The 18,612-nt window shown below is 40.8% G+C and overlaps 1 protein-coding gene across 1 annotated transcript in view; it reads right to left on the bottom strand.

The window, feature by feature from the left end:
• Positions 1-18,612, bottom strand: part of myo10l3 (myosin X, like 3) — a 55,964-nt gene that overhangs the window by 19,804 nt on the left and 17,548 nt on the right. Inside the window, exons 3-16 of the mRNA XM_044364953.1 lie at positions 10,114-10,272; positions 8,784-8,971; positions 8,516-8,650; positions 7,923-8,047; positions 7,798-7,811; positions 7,592-7,676; positions 7,056-7,162; positions 6,660-6,789; positions 5,378-5,496; positions 3,149-3,295; positions 2,485-2,585; positions 2,053-2,119; positions 1,372-1,464; positions 343-411 (exon numbers count right to left, since the gene is read on the bottom strand). Of these exons, the coding sequence (XP_044220888.1) occupies positions 343-411; positions 1,372-1,464; positions 2,053-2,119; positions 2,485-2,585; positions 3,149-3,295; positions 5,378-5,496; positions 6,660-6,789; positions 7,056-7,162; positions 7,592-7,676; positions 7,798-7,811; positions 7,923-8,047; positions 8,516-8,650; positions 8,784-8,971; positions 10,114-10,272 (1,539 nt within the window). The remainder of the gene's footprint in view (positions 1-342; positions 412-1,371; positions 1,465-2,052; positions 2,120-2,484; positions 2,586-3,148; positions 3,296-5,377; positions 5,497-6,659; positions 6,790-7,055; positions 7,163-7,591; positions 7,677-7,797; positions 7,812-7,922; positions 8,048-8,515; positions 8,651-8,783; positions 8,972-10,113; positions 10,273-18,612) is intronic.

The raw sequence follows: 18,612 nt of genomic DNA on the forward strand, positions 1-18,612 counted from the left end.
TTTCACTCTCTGTTTTTGAGCCCAGCACACCTCTTCCCTGATCTCTTTTGCCTTTCTCTACACTTCTGTCAAGAGTAATCTTTGTCATCATGTAAGCAAAAAAAAAAAGAAGGGGAGGGTGAAGCAGTTTCTCCTGACTCAGGGAAAAGAGCAGTACAGGGAGGGGAGCATGGCAGTGTGGTGTCAACATCCTGTAGAGGATTTTGGCAAAAGAAGATCCCACCGCCCATCCAACGACTAACTCACTTCCTCAACTTAGGCATTCAGGGAGATAATGACTTGCTCTAGTGATTGTTTCGCTCTGTACTGTATATGTGTATGTGTGTGTGTGTTGGTAATTACCTCTCCAGCATAGTGCTTGATGCCAAACTGGTGGTCAGTCACTCTGGGCTTCACATAGTATGGGTTTGTCTGTGAAGAAAGGACAAAGAGCCCCCAGACTTACTGTTCATGTCCTCTTTATTAATTACAATCCAACTAAGCAGAGTACATTGAGTACGTTGAGTCCTCCGAGAGGGAACCCAAAGGTCAGGAACCCATGTTGGGCTGCAGCTAATGATTATTTTCATTATCAGTTGGTAAAACAATTTCACCACTAGTGCTTTCAATTGTATTACATGATCTTCTTTGGCAGATGAAGCTTCTCAGGAAGATTGTGTGCAACTCCAGAAACTTTAGCGGCATTATTTTGACAACTGCTGCCTCCAACGACAAGAATTGATTGGTGGCATCTTTAAATCACTTGTTTTGTCTGATCAATGAGCCCAAAAATCAATCAATCCATTTACAATAATATAGCACAAAGAAAAGCAAAACACATTTGAGAAGCTGGAAACAGTGAATATTTAGCATTCTTACTTGACAAATCTCTTGTAAATGCAAGTACATGATTAAATAATTCAGAATTGTTGTTGATTAATTTTCTTTTCATTAATTATCAATGAACAGACTATCGATTCCCCCGTACATGACCTTAAAGCTCAACAAAAGCTTCAGCAGTGAAGCCTGACACCTCACTTTTGTAGCTCTCCTGTTTCCGTCAGCCATAAAAAAACCCGTTAGGCTTTCTGAGGACACTCTTTTCTCCTGCACACAATGCTGATCGGGCCGGGAGAACGGCTGATCACATTTCAGCATTGTTGTGTTTGCATGTGAGAGCGCTCAGGGGCATGTACAAGTGTTGCACAGACGTTCAGCACCGCACCAAAGGCAACAGGTTTAACTCTTACAGGCTATCTGAGCCAGGGGTTTGGATCATTCTTACGCCTTTGCATCTGCATGTGAGCGTCTGCGTGGGAGGGATAGGGTGTGTTTGCATTGCAGCACGTGTGAAAAATGCATGTAAGTTTTCATGTGTGCGTGTGGACTCACTGCGTGTCGGCTGTGCAGTTTCTCCAAAAGGGTGTAGTCCGTGCCTTTGGGGAATCGACTCTCCTCATTGATAAGAGCCAACATGCCCAGTTTCTAAAGGGGAGACAAGACAGAGGAGCACAGAGGGTGAAACACACTGCAGTCATGATGGAACTAGTTATAATCTGACAGCTTTTATTATAACAATGCGTCCAGGAAACAGCGTAGTAATTCATTCAGTTTTCTTTTTTATTTATGAAGAGAGGGTTCTCTGAACAGACACGGTGCTTCACATTCCAGTAGTTACACACAGTCACACTAATATAGCTGCAATCATCTAACGATGGCCACCAAGACTATTCACAAGTGTATGTAGTCCATAGTCTTATTGCTTCCCTTAAGGTTTCCAAGAACCAGAAAGCGTACAGACCCAAGCCCACCTCTGTAGAGGCCCACCATTATAACTATGGTGATAAAATAACACAAGTTTTCTTCATGCTTCACTTCAGCCATACCTCTAATTGCTGACTGATGTACATTACTGTGCACACAACATGCAAAACGAGACTATATAATGATAGAGTAGGAGAAGGAGGGCAATGTAAGCACAGTGTGGCGTCTGGGTCAGCACGCTCTGGTTGGCGGTTAGCGGTCAGTCCCGGCGGTGACTTTGCTCTGTCAGGGGTCTGACTGTCTCGTTACCTTTTCAATGAGATCCAGACACTCTGCGTTATCCATCCAGTCTATGGCTTCCCACTGGATGCCCTCCCTGTGAGGACAAAGACACACACCCACGACATACACAGTATATAAATATAAACAACTAGCAAGACACAAGGGCTGTATTGTCCAGCATGAACATGTGATGAAATGAGCCATGTCCAAGCTGCTGGTCCTTTATACAACAAAACAACTGTCTGGGGGAGAATCTGAGCTGAATCCAAACCTCTGGCAGTCTGCCTGTAAAGCCAAGAAGAGGCCCAACCCCCATCCCCAACCCTTTCTGTCTGCGGGACCGTCTCCAGCACATGCAAAGCCTTGTTTTATTTTCAACAAATCTACTGTATCAGCACACAAACATAATCTGTAAAATGTAATTATTTAAAATAACTTTAATTCATTGAGACTTTGTACCTATTGTATTCCAGCTGCTCCAGTGAGAAGATGTGCTTATTGAAATACTCCTGAAGTTTCTCGTTGGCGTAGTTGATGTTAAACTGTTCAAACCGGTTCACCTACAGGACGGAAGAAAATTGTTTAATTTCATAACCGTCAGTTCTGTAGCTTTGGCAGGTCATCTGTAATCAGTTCTCAATGCAAATAATTGCATGTCAACAAGTCATGTGAGTCTTAAAATGATTCACCGGTGTGACTTTAAACAAGTGATGGCATGTTTATGTTTTTTACAGAATTTATTGGTGTTGGATTCAAGTAAAATCTCATTTCACTGAAAGATTTAAAATTTTAAATGATGATTTTAAAGCCCCTGAAAATGTGGCTCCAAATCTTAAGTATTTCTCAAAAACATTAAATATTCCTGACTAAATAAGTAACACTCAATGTCTTAAAAATCATCTTTAGTAGGTGACATCACCTTTTTCCAGTTGAGCACAGAGAAAAAGGAAATACTCTGCTTTCTAATGCGAAATCACCAAAACTGTTCTAAGTTTGGAGGGAAAGTTCGTGTTCATGTAGGATCCCTTTACTCTTGGTAAGAAGCTGAGTGATAAAATAAGCTTTCAGGACCTTTAAACCTTTTTTGCTGAATAAAGCTAGGATTCAACGAGTAAGATTTCACCTCAAAGTTCTCAAAGCCGAAGATGTCCAGGATGCCGATGGACTTGAAATTGTCTTTGCCTTTTATCTTGTGGTTGATTCTCATTATAATCCAGGAGAAACACTGAGAATAAAGCGCCATGGCAACTGAGTCCCGCGAGTCCACGGCCTGCGAATCATGACACAGAGGTTACCATGGATACCAAGTCAGGCATAAATAATGAATGAAGAAACTTTGCAGTGTCTATCCTAAACACAACATAATATCACCATATACATTCCATTAGTTCAATAAGATTGAGGTTAAAGCGGTTAAAAACAACGATACATTTATTGTTTGACTAACGGGCTGTGTGAGGCCGCAGTGGAGAGTCTATAAAACAAACAGTGGTTTGGAGACAAAGGTGTGTTATGTCAGCATCTGTCTGCAGGCAGCAGGTAAGACCATGTGTGTTTTCACAACAGACACCGTCGTTTATCACCTTCATATCTTAAGAGTGACGCACTGCTCGCAGTATTTGTTATATTAAAAAAATTCAACTGGAGAAAAAAAGGTCAAATCAGAGCATTGTATAAACACGTTTTTGTAGATAATTGCTTCACTTTTTTTAAACCCTGCACAAGGAAATTATGTCTTTGCTGTTGCACCTTTCCTTTCACTTCACCCAGGAAAAGTCATGCAGTCTAATAAGGCATAGTACTCAAAAGACTTACACATGACTTATAATGAAGAGTTTGATTTTAAAAAATGTATATTTTTTATAAATCTTCTTTAAGTATATTTTAATCTGCTGGGATTAGCAGACAGGTGGGATTTTCTTTGCATGGCAGTTAAACAATTAAACATAATTAGAGTAAAAAAAAGGTCAAAAGCTCCCAAGTTTCCAGCCTGCTGAGGAAGACAAGTTGATCAAATCGAAAGTCCAGAATAAGAGAGGAGTTGTTTTGTCAACTATCATAATCAGAGACTTTACCTCTCTGTAACTGACAACGTAGCTCATGTAATTTGATACTTATGTAGTGACAAAATCTATCAGCCGTTCGAGTTTCTGATTTTCTCCAGCTGCTATGAAGTCGGCCTCTCAGCAAGACAGACATCATCCGTGCATGTATACAAACAGCTTGAGCTTGCCAGCGACACTTCCTCCACAGGCATTGTGCTTGAATTAAAAACACAACAGAGTGTGGCGGTGTGTACTGTATTTGGGGCAACAATGCTCCCGGGCTTTTGAGTAATCCATCATAGCCAGTCGCCTCCTGCAACAAGCGGCTGTGAACAGAAAGCTGGCGGCTCCAGGATCTCCGTCACAGGGGTGAGAAGAATGGCTGTTTGTCCAGGATGAGGAGGGGAGAGGAGGGGAGAGGAGGGGAGGGGGGCTACTGCAGGCAGTCGTAGGGTGGGTGACCCCTGGCCACTGTGAGAAGAGGCCATTCTTACTGACTCCAGGACTGGAATAATGCACTCTATTAAGAGACAGGCTGCTTCAAAGGCCAGGCAGAACAAGCAGCAGCGGGGTGACAGCACAAGATCTTTGTCCAGTGATGAAAAGCTTTCTTGTGACTTTCGTGTCCCTGTGATTATAGTAAAGGTCCATTCTGCATATTCGCTGACATTTGTGAGAACGAGTGGGCTGGAGGCTTGTGCTCATCCAACAAGGATTGTGTCGTGCGTCACAATGTTCTTCTGGCATATGGCGAAAAGGATAACACATGCAGATGAAGATTTCTGAAATATTCACATTAATTACAAACCGCAGCGTGGACATTTGAAGCCAAGCAAGGCATGAGTGAATTATTACGGTGTCTCAAGTCTTCGTGCCTGGCTGCACTGCCTCCAGAGGAGAAGTCCCTCACTTCATCCCCCAGTCATTGGCTCTATTGTGCTTTTGACTCAGATCACTATCACGATGGCTTTATTGTGCTGGGAATCTGGCAGACAAAAAGCAGGAAATGGCTGGGAGTCACGCAAGGGATCTGGAGAGGCATGTGGGGGAGAGTGCCGGAGAAAGGCTGTGAGTGTCACCAGGAGAGGGGAGGGAGACAAACAGGCATCTACTGTATGTTCCAGTGTCTTCAATTCAAGAAAGAAAAAACCTCTGAACCACCTCTTTGTGCCACCTTGCACCAAATCCCAAGATACTACACTGAAATGTGGGAAATAAGGAAGGATGTGCAAATGTTTCAGGATTGTTCTGTATGATTCCTTTGATGAGCAGCGGAGGAGTAAGTTAGGTTAGATGGTGTTGTTTACCTGCTCTACAGTGAGCGGTGAGCAGATCTCCTCTCCTCTGAGGATCATGGAGCGCTGGGTCAACACCTCTGACAGCTGGAAGGAGTCGAGGCCAAGCAGGTCGCTGACATTGCTGACCACTGAAACACACACACACAGACAAACATAGATATACAAATATTTAAACTTTACTTTTATACTTGGATATGTATGCGTGTAAGGCAGGCCACAGACAGTTCAAGTCACTCCTATTTATGTCAAACAAAAGAGTTGACATATATACTGCGATCCTATACAGTCTATAGGAAACTCTACTCTGCTGGCGGAGCTGTAGTATTCTGCAGTCACTGTAGTTCACTGGTTCTTTGGAAAAGAGGTCAGACACAGCTAACAAAGGAGCCTTGAGCTCATGTTTCAGCCTGTTCAGAGCTCTGTCTGCTAGTACAATGTCAATCAAACTCAGGGGCATAAGGAATACTGCAGAACATCCAACATCAGCAGTGAACTATTCATCTGGTTTAGAAAATAGAGGTTTTCTACAATAAATTCCAGCAGGAAGTAACAATTGGTCATTTTAACAGGCTTAACCACTAAAACCCACATGCTCCCAGATTTCCCCGCAAACAGCTTCAAAGTTAGATAAAACATTTTTTCCACTGTATGATAAACATCACGTACGTTCTGTGTCCACTTGTTGCAAACAGCAACCTGAAGCACTGGACCATTTTGTCACACATTTCCCTTTGATTCAACCCGACCTTGTTGTTATGTTTGAAGATCTCAGGAATGTGAATGGTGTTTTAAAATTAAACTCTACAGGTTTTCACAAGGCATGGCATATGTTCATAATGATGGTCTCACCAAAGAGTTTATGAGGTTGCTTGTCTGAGAAATGGTTTGGCAAGAGATGGGTTCTCATAAAACTAATATTACTTTTTCTTCTCTGTTTTGAAAATGAATAATGAAATTTCAACACTTTATTTAAAGGATCTGTAATTTCTGAATACTTTCCTAAAGATTTACTGGGAAAATGATGTAATTTGGTACTAATTTTAGGGAAAATAAGATTTTTTCTTGAAAGAACTACTCCCTTTAAACCCAAACAAACATTCATTATTTCATCCATTTCCCTCAAAGTTTCAACAGCGCAGGACAGATTTAGGATGCTTGCACCACTTTGTCCGAGTCCATCTAACACACACAGACACACACAGACACACACACACACACACACACACACACACACACACGCACGCACACTGAGTAGTAAATCTGTTATCACTCCCTTAATTTCTTCTCCTACCCCCTTTAGAAGTGATCTGAGCCCCGCCAGCAGTCATAAATTCAATGTTGCCCATCTGGAGGACAGCAGACAGCAACTTGAACACGTCTCTGATCTCCTCCTCGGTGAACTCCATCACTTTCAGGGCTTCCTGCGACACAACACAGACAAAGTTGGACAACATGTGAGGAAACACGGAATCACTGATGACAAATCACTGATGATAAAACACTAAAATGAACATTATGTGCCTCAAAATTCAATAGAACAAAACATTTTCCCCTCATGTTTTCAGGAATTTGGAAGTCTGACTGGTAAAATGGATTACAATCACGATATAAGGGTGATGGTGCCCCCTTGAGGTACAACAAACCATGTGCACTGAAAATATTCCTTCTTTCCTTTCCTTGTCCTTACCATAACGCTGTTGAACAGCTGCTTGTCATCCAGACTGCTGTCCTGCACACAGCCTGACTGGCTCAGGTAGTGATACGACTCAGGACCCTCAGACAGTAAGTACATGTCTGCAACACAGAGAAATGACAAATGAAATTGAATGTATTCATGCAAAAAAAGACAACTTCATCCTCCGTATAACATCGGAAGGCCCTTTGCTCCACACTACTAATTCTCACAGATTTAGAGAGAGCTATTATACAGAGAGATAAACATTTCACAACATTTTTAGCAGTTAACTACAATACATTCCTGTGAAAACAAAGAAAAATGTAACATAAATTCATGTTGGTTCAAACTGTTTATATTTTGTGTATATTTGATTTTGATTGATTGAGTTTCCACTTGGCTTCAGTGCTGCTTGGAGCACACATTTTAAGTCACTTGCTTTCTCTAAACAGGGGTCTGGTGTATGTGAAAGTGTTGGCACCCATGACTTTGGTGACTACGTGGGTGAAAAATTGTACCTTATTCCTTTAAACTCTGTAAACACCAACCTCTGTGGTCTTTGTCTGCCCCTGCTAACAGCGCGTAGAAGATGTGGTAGTTTCTTTCTCCAGGATTCTGTCGAACCACGCGGTTCTTGAAAAGAGAGGATGGTTAGAAGAAGATGTAAAAGTATTTCAAGGCTGAATGTGATATTACACATTGATCTCATCAAATAAGAAATATGCTGATCCCGGTTGTTTTAACACAAACTTACCTTTTCCAGCAAATCTGATGTTTGAAAGTCAAGGAGAAAAAACAAAAAGGTCTGTGTCATCTGCACAAAACACTGTGAAGATCTATTTTCTTTATCGTATATCTAAATACACTGTTAAAGGATACAGTCAGTGATGCAGCCTCCCTGGATGTTTCCATTCTGGGAAAAGTGGAGTTGGATGAACTTCCCAAAGCGACTGGAGTTATTGTTGTACACAGTCTTAGCATTCCCAAATGCTTCCATGATGGGACTGGAGACAAAAGGACAAGCAAGTCAACCACCAAATCCAACAAATCAAATAACCTTCTGTTAGTGTATTTCTGCCTCAGTCAAGGAGGCTTTTTGCAGCCTTGGGAGAACTATGCATCGTGTATTTGTATCTCTGTGCTGTGCAAACTGTGTCAGTGACTAAAAAAAATGTGAAATTTGAATGGAATTTTGTACGTCAGAGATTTCCCTACTATTGATAATTACTGTGGGTCGCCACATAGACCCACTAACCAAATAAACACTTTTCACTCATTTATTGAATTCTGTGGTTTTCAACAGGATTTTTTGTGACCCATGATGGTCTAAATGGTGTTTCAGAGATTTTCCCACCCTGCCAATAGACTCTCCAAGAATATCATTTTGGAAAGCAACAAAAAAAATAGTAGGGTGAGGGTTTTTCTTTAAACTCAAACATACTTGGGGTCAGAGGTTGGGTGTCATACAGTACCTGCTCTGGACGAGGGCCTGCTCCACTCTGGTGGTCCTCTCCGACAGAGGAGTACCTGCTGAGTTTTGACTCATCACTGAGAGGAACTTCAGCAGCAACTTGGTGCTTTCTGTCTTCCCAGCACCACTTTCTCCACTGAAGACATAATATGTAAAAGAAAAACAAATCAGCCAAACTTATTTCTAACATGTGTGTAAAGACTTTAAGTTCAAATGCACAATTTCAGAGATCCATACTATGCAGCTTTTGATTTCCTCCCAATCCTTACCTAATGAGAACACACTGGCTGTCATGTCTCTTCCACAAGCAGCGGTAACACTCATTGGCAACAGCAAAAATGTGAGGAGGCAGCTCCCCCATCTGGTGTTTGCTGTACAAATCGACTGCAGTGCCGTCATACAGGCCCGCTATCTGCTTATAGGGGTTTACAGCTGCCAGGATTGAACCTATGTTGGTCTGATGGGAATAAAAAAGCAGAGAGAAGTGCAGCCGAAAAGGGGGAGATAAAAAAAGAGAGGAAGACAGATAAGATTATCAGTGAAAGATAACAGAATATACATGGCATGAAAGAAAAATCCTTGGTATTTTACAGCTCATATCTTGAACAAACATTGAGCTGCTATGTGAAATCCACAGTATAATTTCTTAACATTATCAGTTCAGTAGATTCACCCGGTTTCCCGTCTCCTTCTTCTGACACAGTGTGTGTAGTCATTAATGCTCTTAGAAAATAACCTTAAACTATGGTGAATGAATGCCCTAGTTTGCACAAGTTCACTAAGGCTGGTAATATTTTAGGATCCAGCCCACTGCTCCTGCTCTGTTAATGCGCTTTGGGGAAAAGTGCCTCACAAAAGTGTGTTTGTGGGTCATCATTCTACAATGATAATGTTCTGTGATGCCACACAGACAGACCGGGCAGACCCTCTAAGATGAGATTAGGAGATAGGATTTCGAAAAACATAGTTACCATGTGTCTGTGGTCAATGATTATTTTAATAAAGCCTGGATAGAGTTTCAAGGGGACTTTAGTGTTCCACCGAGAAAATAATCCTGGGAGTGAGATAGGGTCAAACAAACGTATCTGGAATCCAGCTCTGAATACTCTTTAGTTCCAGGAGTTATCAGCATTTTATTAAATGTTGGTGTTTAACATTTTAATACATGAACTTTCACTCATCCGGCCTTGCTCACTTTTGTTAAAATAATAGTGTTTTTTTCATTGAATGCCTTTTGACAAGCACCCAAAAATGTGTATAAACTGCTCAGCTGGGTTTTATACATGCAGAGAAGAGAATGAGTGCAGTACCAGCAGAGTAAAAGCAAAAGTGAGTTTTCATAGTCAAAATAAAGTGTGGGTCAGGCTCTTTATATTCTTGCCAAACTGCATTCTCCTTATATAAAAACCTATACCCAAAAGCTCATATTTCATCATGTTGATACTTGCTTGAATAAAAACTTTTCTACATTTAAATTACACTGTAGTTGTGTTGCATGTTCCAGTTCCCTGGAGTAAGAATAATAACAACACAATGGACCAACATAACCAGGTACATCATGGTAGTTAACATGATAATTAATATAGTGTGGTCGCTCACATAGATGTTGTCTTTCTGGTAGCGCAGAAAAAGGTTGTGCATGATGGCAGCTTCATGCAGCTCTGCCAGTGTAGACATGTCTTCTGCTCCATGGATGCTGCTGGGGTGCATCGGGTAAACTGTCTCTCTGTTTATCTCAGCCTTCTGCAGGTATATCACCTGGAACAACACACACAAAAACATATCCAAACAGTTAGATTTCATAATAATAAATTTCAGGGTCAGTGTTTGAATTGTAATTTAAAAAATGAACCAAAATCTAAAGTCTTATCTAGCAGCTTTTTTGACTGAAAGCCACACATTGCACGTTTTTATTTCCTCTTGTGGCATGTTTGGACAGGACACCATCATGTATCGACATTCAGACAGTAGTAAGTACTGATACTAATATGTAAAAGTACTGATGTTGACAAAAATCTAATGTGCCACAACTCTACTCAATTAAATTCAAGCACTGCTGTATGCTCAGTGTTTAATTGGCAACCCTGCTGCATGGTATTAACAGAATAAATATGTGTTGGCATGACGTTAATGTTCTGCTTTAGTGAGTCACATCTTGCTGCAACAAAGCAAACTAATTGATTAATTGACAAATAATATCAGCAATACAACACACTGCTATCCTGGTGAACGGCACCATATATAACTTTAATAGTACAAAAGCAGCGACTTCTTGCTGACATTCAGTTTCTCCTATCACAGCTAACAAAGGCGGCAGACAGCCAGAAAACCAAACCTACACGTTTACACAGATCTGAATAAGACTGCTGGCACAACATCAGTCTTCCACTGTGACCACAGACACATGCATGCGTGGATGACTGTGATGATACCTGACTAACGGAGGTGGAGGTGACAGACTGGAATCCCTGATATGTTCCTGCCTGTGCCTGCTGCCAGCATACCTGTCAGGTACAGAATAAACCCCCCTATCAAACTCATGCCTGGGCCTCTCTCTCCTTGATCTGTTTGACTCACTTTTCAATCTGTACAACAAATCTCTCACCATGTCACATTCCTGTAACAAGGCCAGTTAGACGCTGCGGTACAGTAAATGTGATGTCTGGAGATGTCCTTGTCATGTCCTGCTCAAGGCCCATTTTTAGAGTGTTGACTTGAAATGGATCAAAAGGTAACCATAGTGAGAAAGAACCAAGATGAACCAGTGTCTACATAGTTGCAGTGAAACAGGAAAACAGTCTCATAAAGCAACAGAGATAAAACAGGGAGTCAGAGAGTCTCACAGACTTTCCGGCTATCAGAACTTTAACAGACGAGACACAAGATAACAGAACAGTGTTGGTCACTTGATGGGAAGCAGAGTCTAGATCAATACTGATGGACGAGAGGCTGGGGTTGTGGTGTCCCAGTACATTACTGTTGGCTCATCTTGCATATTCACTTGCGTCCCAAATGGGAAAAGACATCGGGTTTCAGAGAACTGCTGAGTCAGCACTGACTGGCTGCTGGGGCTCAGCGGTACCCGACTGACGAGTGGAGCTGCCGAGTGCAGGTGAAGGTTTAAAAGGGTTTAGTTGATTCTTTGAAGGTGAAACGAATTAATCTGAGGTACCAAAATCTTTCTGTAATAGTCAAAAAAAACATCATATACTATTATACATTTAAAGCAGAATTCATTGATACATATATATTTTTTGGCAACCTCGAGCAGTGGAACAAGTAAACACAACATCGACATATTATCACCTTATAAAATGGATTTGGTGAACATAACAGTTGCCTCCAGCAGACATGGAGCAACATTCATTAGGAGTCTTGTTTGTGTCCACCTATCAAATCCCTCTCCTTATAGCTCGTCTTTGGTTTCCACCCACTCCTGAAGCTAATATCTGGCTCTGCTGCTAAATGATCCACTATGCTCATTAGCTGTCTGCTGTTTGATGCTGGGCAGGAAGTGTAGTGTCGGTTTTTTTTCCCACTGAAAATAGCTGCTGGCTGCTGCTGGAAATAAGACTTTTGAGAGCGGTGAGTGAACTAAAACAGCTGAAGTTGAAGGCTATAAATGAAAACGACGAGCTAAAAGACACTACTGAGTTCTGTGGAGACACACTTGCACATAGTAGCTTTCAATCCATTGTTAATGTGAAAATATTGATCAGTGCAGCTTTAAAAAAGTCAATAGTATCACAAGAAAGCCTGTAAAGCCTCTATCACTGCCAAATCAAAGATGCTCCCTGTCATGCCTTATGCTAACTCATCTTATCCTACACTTATCCCATGTATTTATCTATAGTATTATATGTTGGCACTATCAAATCATTGCAGTGGGACGAGTCAGTTGAACAGTATAAGCAATTTGACTGTGGACACCATCCTTTATGTTAAAATGCTAATTTTCATCCTTCTACATGGCAGATATTTAAAACTCTAAAGAAGATCTCAGTGTTAAAAGGCTACCTCTGTATTAAGAAATCATTGCACTGATATGTATGTGTGGTTTTTGTCTTTTGCACATTTATGCAAAAGCATTAACTAAAGTGAATCTGTATAAAAATGAGGGAAAATATTTTTTAATTACACTGCAGTTTGACAGCCGTGTCCACTTTAGCTTTAGATGGCCATCAGAGAACGGGCGTATGCTGAGGGAAAAAGCATAATAACAATGCAGTCATCGGTGATTTGCTACATATCTCTGTTGTATTAAGGTTTCTGAAAGGGTGAGGACCTTGGGGAGAAAGGCAGCATGTGCAGTGATGTCATCCATCGAGCAGATTTACAGCCAGCTGTCCCTAAACATTCAGCTTTAACTCCACCCTCTCCTCTCTGTCAAATTGGCCCAGATTCACTATTCACCATGAGCCCTGACTGACGAATAAATCAAACAGGCTTTTCACTTGTACCACATCCTTAATCAGCATTATCATTTTACATTCAATTACATCAGTCGCTTAACGTGCTTGACGTCATCATCAACACCTGTTTATTTGACAACTCTGCCTATTATCTAATAAACAATTGAAAATGCAATGATTGCAAAATATAACTTTAATTTCCCTTCTGAACAGCATTACATAAAGGGGGTAGATGATCATTTTAAAGCATCTATGGGACTTAAGATATGAAAATCCGCTCATGATGAAGAAAAACAACAATCAGTGTTCGATGTTTGCCTTCGTTGGACACAGCAGTACATTTATACAGGATAATGTAATACTGAGCTTGCACTAGTATATTTGGATAAAATGTAAATAATAACAATTATTCATCCTGTCAAATTAACAAAAAATGCGCTGTAAAATGGGGAATATAAACTGCCTCCTAGGCGTTGACTTTCTGTCAGCATTGATGATGAGACACTGTGTCCAACACTCAATCAAATAAACCAAAGAAATCTGGGATACGTCAAGCGCCTGTGTTAGCATTCTTTACATTCCCAAAGCTCAAAGTTGCACTAAAGGGGCTGCAAGAAAAAATAATTCAGGATAACAAACGACTATGAGAGGCTACAGGGCCGCGTTACACTCTTGATTGCAGTGAGGGCGTCGGGTTTAGGAAAGCACCTTCACCAGAATAATATATAACCCAAAGAAGTTCATATTTTTGTGTGTGTGCAGATACTCAATATGTATGTGTTTGTTTATCATATTCTGCGACCTTTGTTTTTGATCTCCTATGAATAATGTTCTGTTCAGATCTCTCAGAGCGGGCCTCTGAGAGTTTCTCATGCCTGAGACATCAGAGATGCTTGGAGAAAACTGAGCGGGAGTTCCCAGCATCAAAAGAGCTTTCACATTCCTCTTTTTTGCCCCACTCTGGTCTTTCCCTGCTTGGTTTTATTTTTTGTTTCATTCCAGCTCACAGCCACTGCATTTCTCATCAATATTTATTCACATCTTCGTATAAAACATCCTGTAGATAAAGCTAAATGGAGACTAAAATGGAACATGAGACCAGATAAGGTCTAGACGCAGACTGACGCAGACTAATACTATTTACTGTTTCAGTTTCAATTCTTGGGAGATGCTGTAAAATTCTGTTGTAGTCCATTATAAAATTAGACATATTGGAACATTTTCCCCGTAGGAGCTGTAGAGCGGTCAGCCCTGGACTCATGTGGTGTTATCAACAAATAACAACACTTCAACAAAAGCCTGATTCTGTGCCTGACCCGACCACAGTGATATAACACTGTTATTCATTATCAACTCCCAAAAACCTAATAAAACCAATTCAAAGTTTCAAAGTATGAATGTATGAATTTACCTCACAAAGGCTATAAGGGCTGTAATTAAAGTCATTATTTAATTTTTGTTCATGGTTACAGTCAGTCCACAGCAGCCATAACGCCTGTTTCACGTGGCCTGTTTGTAGCTTCTTCAGTGTGAACAGTTTGAGTGATGTAATGATGGCCGGAGGCAACTTCATGCCACTTACAACAACATGTGTCATGTGATTGATTGGTGAAGCTGTTCATTGTACTAATCAATTCTCACCAAACAGTGCATGGTGTTGATACTGCAACAGCTCACTGCTGGCCACGTGGTTAGACACAAAACAGAAAAAATAATGAACACCAATAGACTGAAACTTTTGCTGATATAAAATCTAAAACCCCCTTGAGTTTGTAACAATATGGTGAACTGCAAATATTTAAAAAACTGATACAGTAGAGAGCAAATAGTTTTTGCCAGTATTTTCTTTTGTTTTCTTACATTTTCTTTTTTTTTTAAATGTACTCCTTCTTTCCTCCCTCTTCTAATAAATTTGCATTCCCATGAACATAAACACCCCAAATTTCGCACAGCAGTCTGGTCCATTAAAAAAAATGAGCACTCAAAAACTAAAAATGGCAGACAATAAACTTCATCCATTTATCTTAAATTTGTGGCAGATTTATGAATTTTGAACTTCCACCTCCCGTTCAGACAGATTTCCAGCCCACCTGGTCCGGGTCGGGCCAATCACAACCATTTATCTAATATGGGGGCGGGTTTGATACAATGACTGTACAGAGCAAGTAAGTCTATCTGCGGACTCGCAGTATCGACACAACACACCCACTTTACTACATGACACACTCACTTGGTTAGGTTTAGGCATGAGCAATGGGGTGGTTAGGGTTGGGGTCAGGGGTCAGGTGGGCGTGTCATGAAGGTCTGCAAGATAGACCCTTCTCGTTCAGAGGGCTACAAAGGGCTATGCCACTCAATGCTATGTCACACATTTTGTTGCTCTCATTGGTTGTAGGTCTATCCAACTGCGTCCAGAGGCATTTTCGTCTGTGCCCGTTAATAACCCCTTGGAAAATGAAAATGAACTGAGACGTTCCAGACTCATTTGTATTTGCGAATTACGCATGAGATATATTTTACACAGACAAAAATGTCAAAGGTTTAATAGACAACAAACAGAAATATTTCCAGCACTATTAGGTGAGCCCTGATATCTTATTCTTATTTAGACAGAACTTCTCATGAATTAAACCTATCAAAGAATTGAAAAGTCTCACAAAAACAACACAGACTAAATTTCCTGATGATGATACTAAAGCAACCATTTGAATTTTAAAACTTTCTTGCAGCTGTAAAGCTCTTTTCCTTTTGTTTCCTCCTCACTGAAGCCACACCCTGCTGCTGCTTTGTTCAAGCAGCTCTGCTGAATATTCACGTATAGGCGGGGTCTGGCTCAGAGGCCCAGTGAACTTATGTTTTATTGGCACATATATTCAAGCCTTTAGAAATAACAAATGAGGAGAAACAAAAATCACACGCTTGTGGATACAAACACAGTCTTGTTCATCACTGTTTCTGCCTCTGTCTCTTTTTTTTTTTTTTTTTTTACTCAGTCTGACTCTCTCTCTGTCCTCCAGTGAATCCTTCTGCTGAAGGGGGATCCCACCCAGACCCGGGGGACATGGGGGGTGCGTTAGGCTTATTAATGGTGAAAATTGTGAAAACAAGTTAGTGAGGTACACACAGAGGGCTTTATGTAGTATTACAACTAACTGAGACATCAGGCAATATCTTTATATTGATATTTCTTAACAGCAAACGCAGATTCTTACAATAATGTTTGTGTGAGCACGTTACTTCTGTGAGCGCACTCATGAATGCACATCACTCAATTAAAGGCTCACATAATGGCTCCATTGACCAATAATCCAGAAAAGACTGAGGGGCCATCAATGACCTATTTTAAACCTCACAGACTGTATGTCTACAGGGCCTGAACAGCTTCACACGTATCTCATCTCTTTCACTTAGTCTAGAGACAATTTGTTGAGAGCAAAGCAGATACCCAAAGAGTTTATGAATTTGTGCATAATATGTGAAGGATATTCGCTTTTTGGGGGGCATAAGAATAGTCAGTGTCAAGATCACAACAAGAGTGTGTAATTTATCTTGTGCAATAAACTTACACAATATCCTTTAGAGAAAAGACCATCAATTTAGAGCTGCTGCTAATGATTATTTTCATGATTAATCAATTAATTGTTTGGTCTATAAAATGTAAGAAAATAGCCATCATAATTTCCCAAAGCTCAATCTGACATCATCAGATTGCTCATTTTGTCCGACCAACAGTTAGAAACACAAATATTTTCACTTTACTACCTCATAAGACAAAGAAAATCAACAAATCCTCACCAGAGATTTCCTGTAACAAGGAAATCTTTGGCATTTTTGTCTGAAAAATTACTTTAGTGGTGAATCAATAATGAAAATAGTTGCCAATCATTTTTCTATTGATCGTCTAACAAATCAATAGACTAATCATTTCAGCTCTACATCAGTTACAAAACGTCTGGCCATAATTTTGCTGTTTTTCCCCATAAAGTTTACCTAGCAACAGATATAAAATATGAGCAATATGTACTATATGTGCCGAATGATTCATGCGTAAAAACACTATTTAGGCCTTATAGACTAACACAGTTCGGGATTCCTTTATTGTTAATTTATTACAACAGTTATTGATGTGTGTAAGACAAAGATGACATCACCGGCAGCAGCTATTTAGTTCAGGTGACAGACCTCGCTTCCTGCTTTTCTTTACATGTGCACAGTACACCCCACTGGGAATAACTCACACACTATTAATCCAGCTGGTGCCATCTGGCCATAGAAAAAAAACATACACACACACACACACACACACATACACAGATGGATGCATGCACTCAAACACACAAAGCCACAAGACATTTATCTCTTGGCTTCAGTGTGCCTGCTCACTGTATCTCACTGTTCTCCTTCAGATCTGTGGTGTACCAGGAAAAGACAATGATGAATGCTGATATGATGGTTAATGTAGCAGCAGCCAGGTCAGCCCGTTAAAGCCGAGGCCATGTGGTTAAAGACACTCTGGTAGTGCTGTCTTGAGTCTGCAAGCTCAGGGAGCAGCACCTTACTATGAGCACTGACGCAATGGATAATGGTATATCACAGCCCTGAGGGGGAAATGCTGCCAGGATACATTTACCAAACCACCTCTGACACGGCACATAGATGTAAAACATTAAGACACAGTGAAGATAGACGTTTATAATACCCTGAGCCTGCTGGTTTAAATAAAGATTTTAGCTAAATAAGGAAACGCAAATAAAACTCAGCAGATATGTGGTCCAGGGGCAGAGGATCACATGAGGTCAGGCAGCGGTTCTGAACGTGGAGGCCGTCTGTTTATCAGTCTCACATTCCTTTCATTCTGGCTGCAGAGTCTCAGGACTTGCAGCCAGAGGAGACATCCATATGTCTGGCCTGCTGACCAACAAATTCTAGGCTCACACGTGAAGATCACATTGATCCAACTGCCCGGCTGTTTTAACCAAATGTTATCTTTTTCAATCCTACTGAGAATGGTGAAATGTTTTTGGACTGAGAACAGCACCCTGCTGGTATTTCCTGGTCGTATTTAAACAATAAATAAGACTCAACCTCTGACCTGGTGCAGTGAATCCCTCCTAGCTGTGACTGATGATGTTTCCACCGCTCAGACTCACTCGTGCCACTCTCTCACTACAAGAATCCTCACCACTGACCACAGAATCGTTAAACAAACGTGCTGAAGATGAAGGGCACATGAATGAGCTCATATGTTCCCTCTCATCTCTCATATGTCCTCTATGACTCTCTACCTTTTATACACCACCCTGCTCTGGCTCCAGGAAACTCTACAGAACGACTCATGCACTACACACATGCCCTGATGATCTGCTACTGTGTAGTTGTTAATTCACGTGCTTCATCACTTGTGGTCCACGTGGACTTCACTCTCATGCCAAGGTGACATATCTGGCAGCAAATTGTTGGTCTTATGACACTAATAATATATCACATGGAAAAAGGTTAAACTTGCTTGTCCTATATTAAAAAGAGATTTAATTTTATTAGACAAGATGCGATGTGATATGATATGAAGGTGTACACTGTTTGATGTCTCTGTTCTTCTCATCTGCATCTTCAAAGAGACAGAAAGGTGTTTGTTCTTCCTTTCTCACATTCATGCACACTGAAAGTTACATCAGTGTTTTTTGTC

The sequence above is a fragment of the Thunnus albacares genome, chromosome 11, assembly GCF_914725855.1.
Source record: "Thunnus albacares chromosome 11, fThuAlb1.1, whole genome shotgun sequence".
Classification (NCBI taxonomy): Eukaryota; Metazoa; Chordata; class Actinopteri; order Scombriformes; family Scombridae; genus Thunnus; species Thunnus albacares.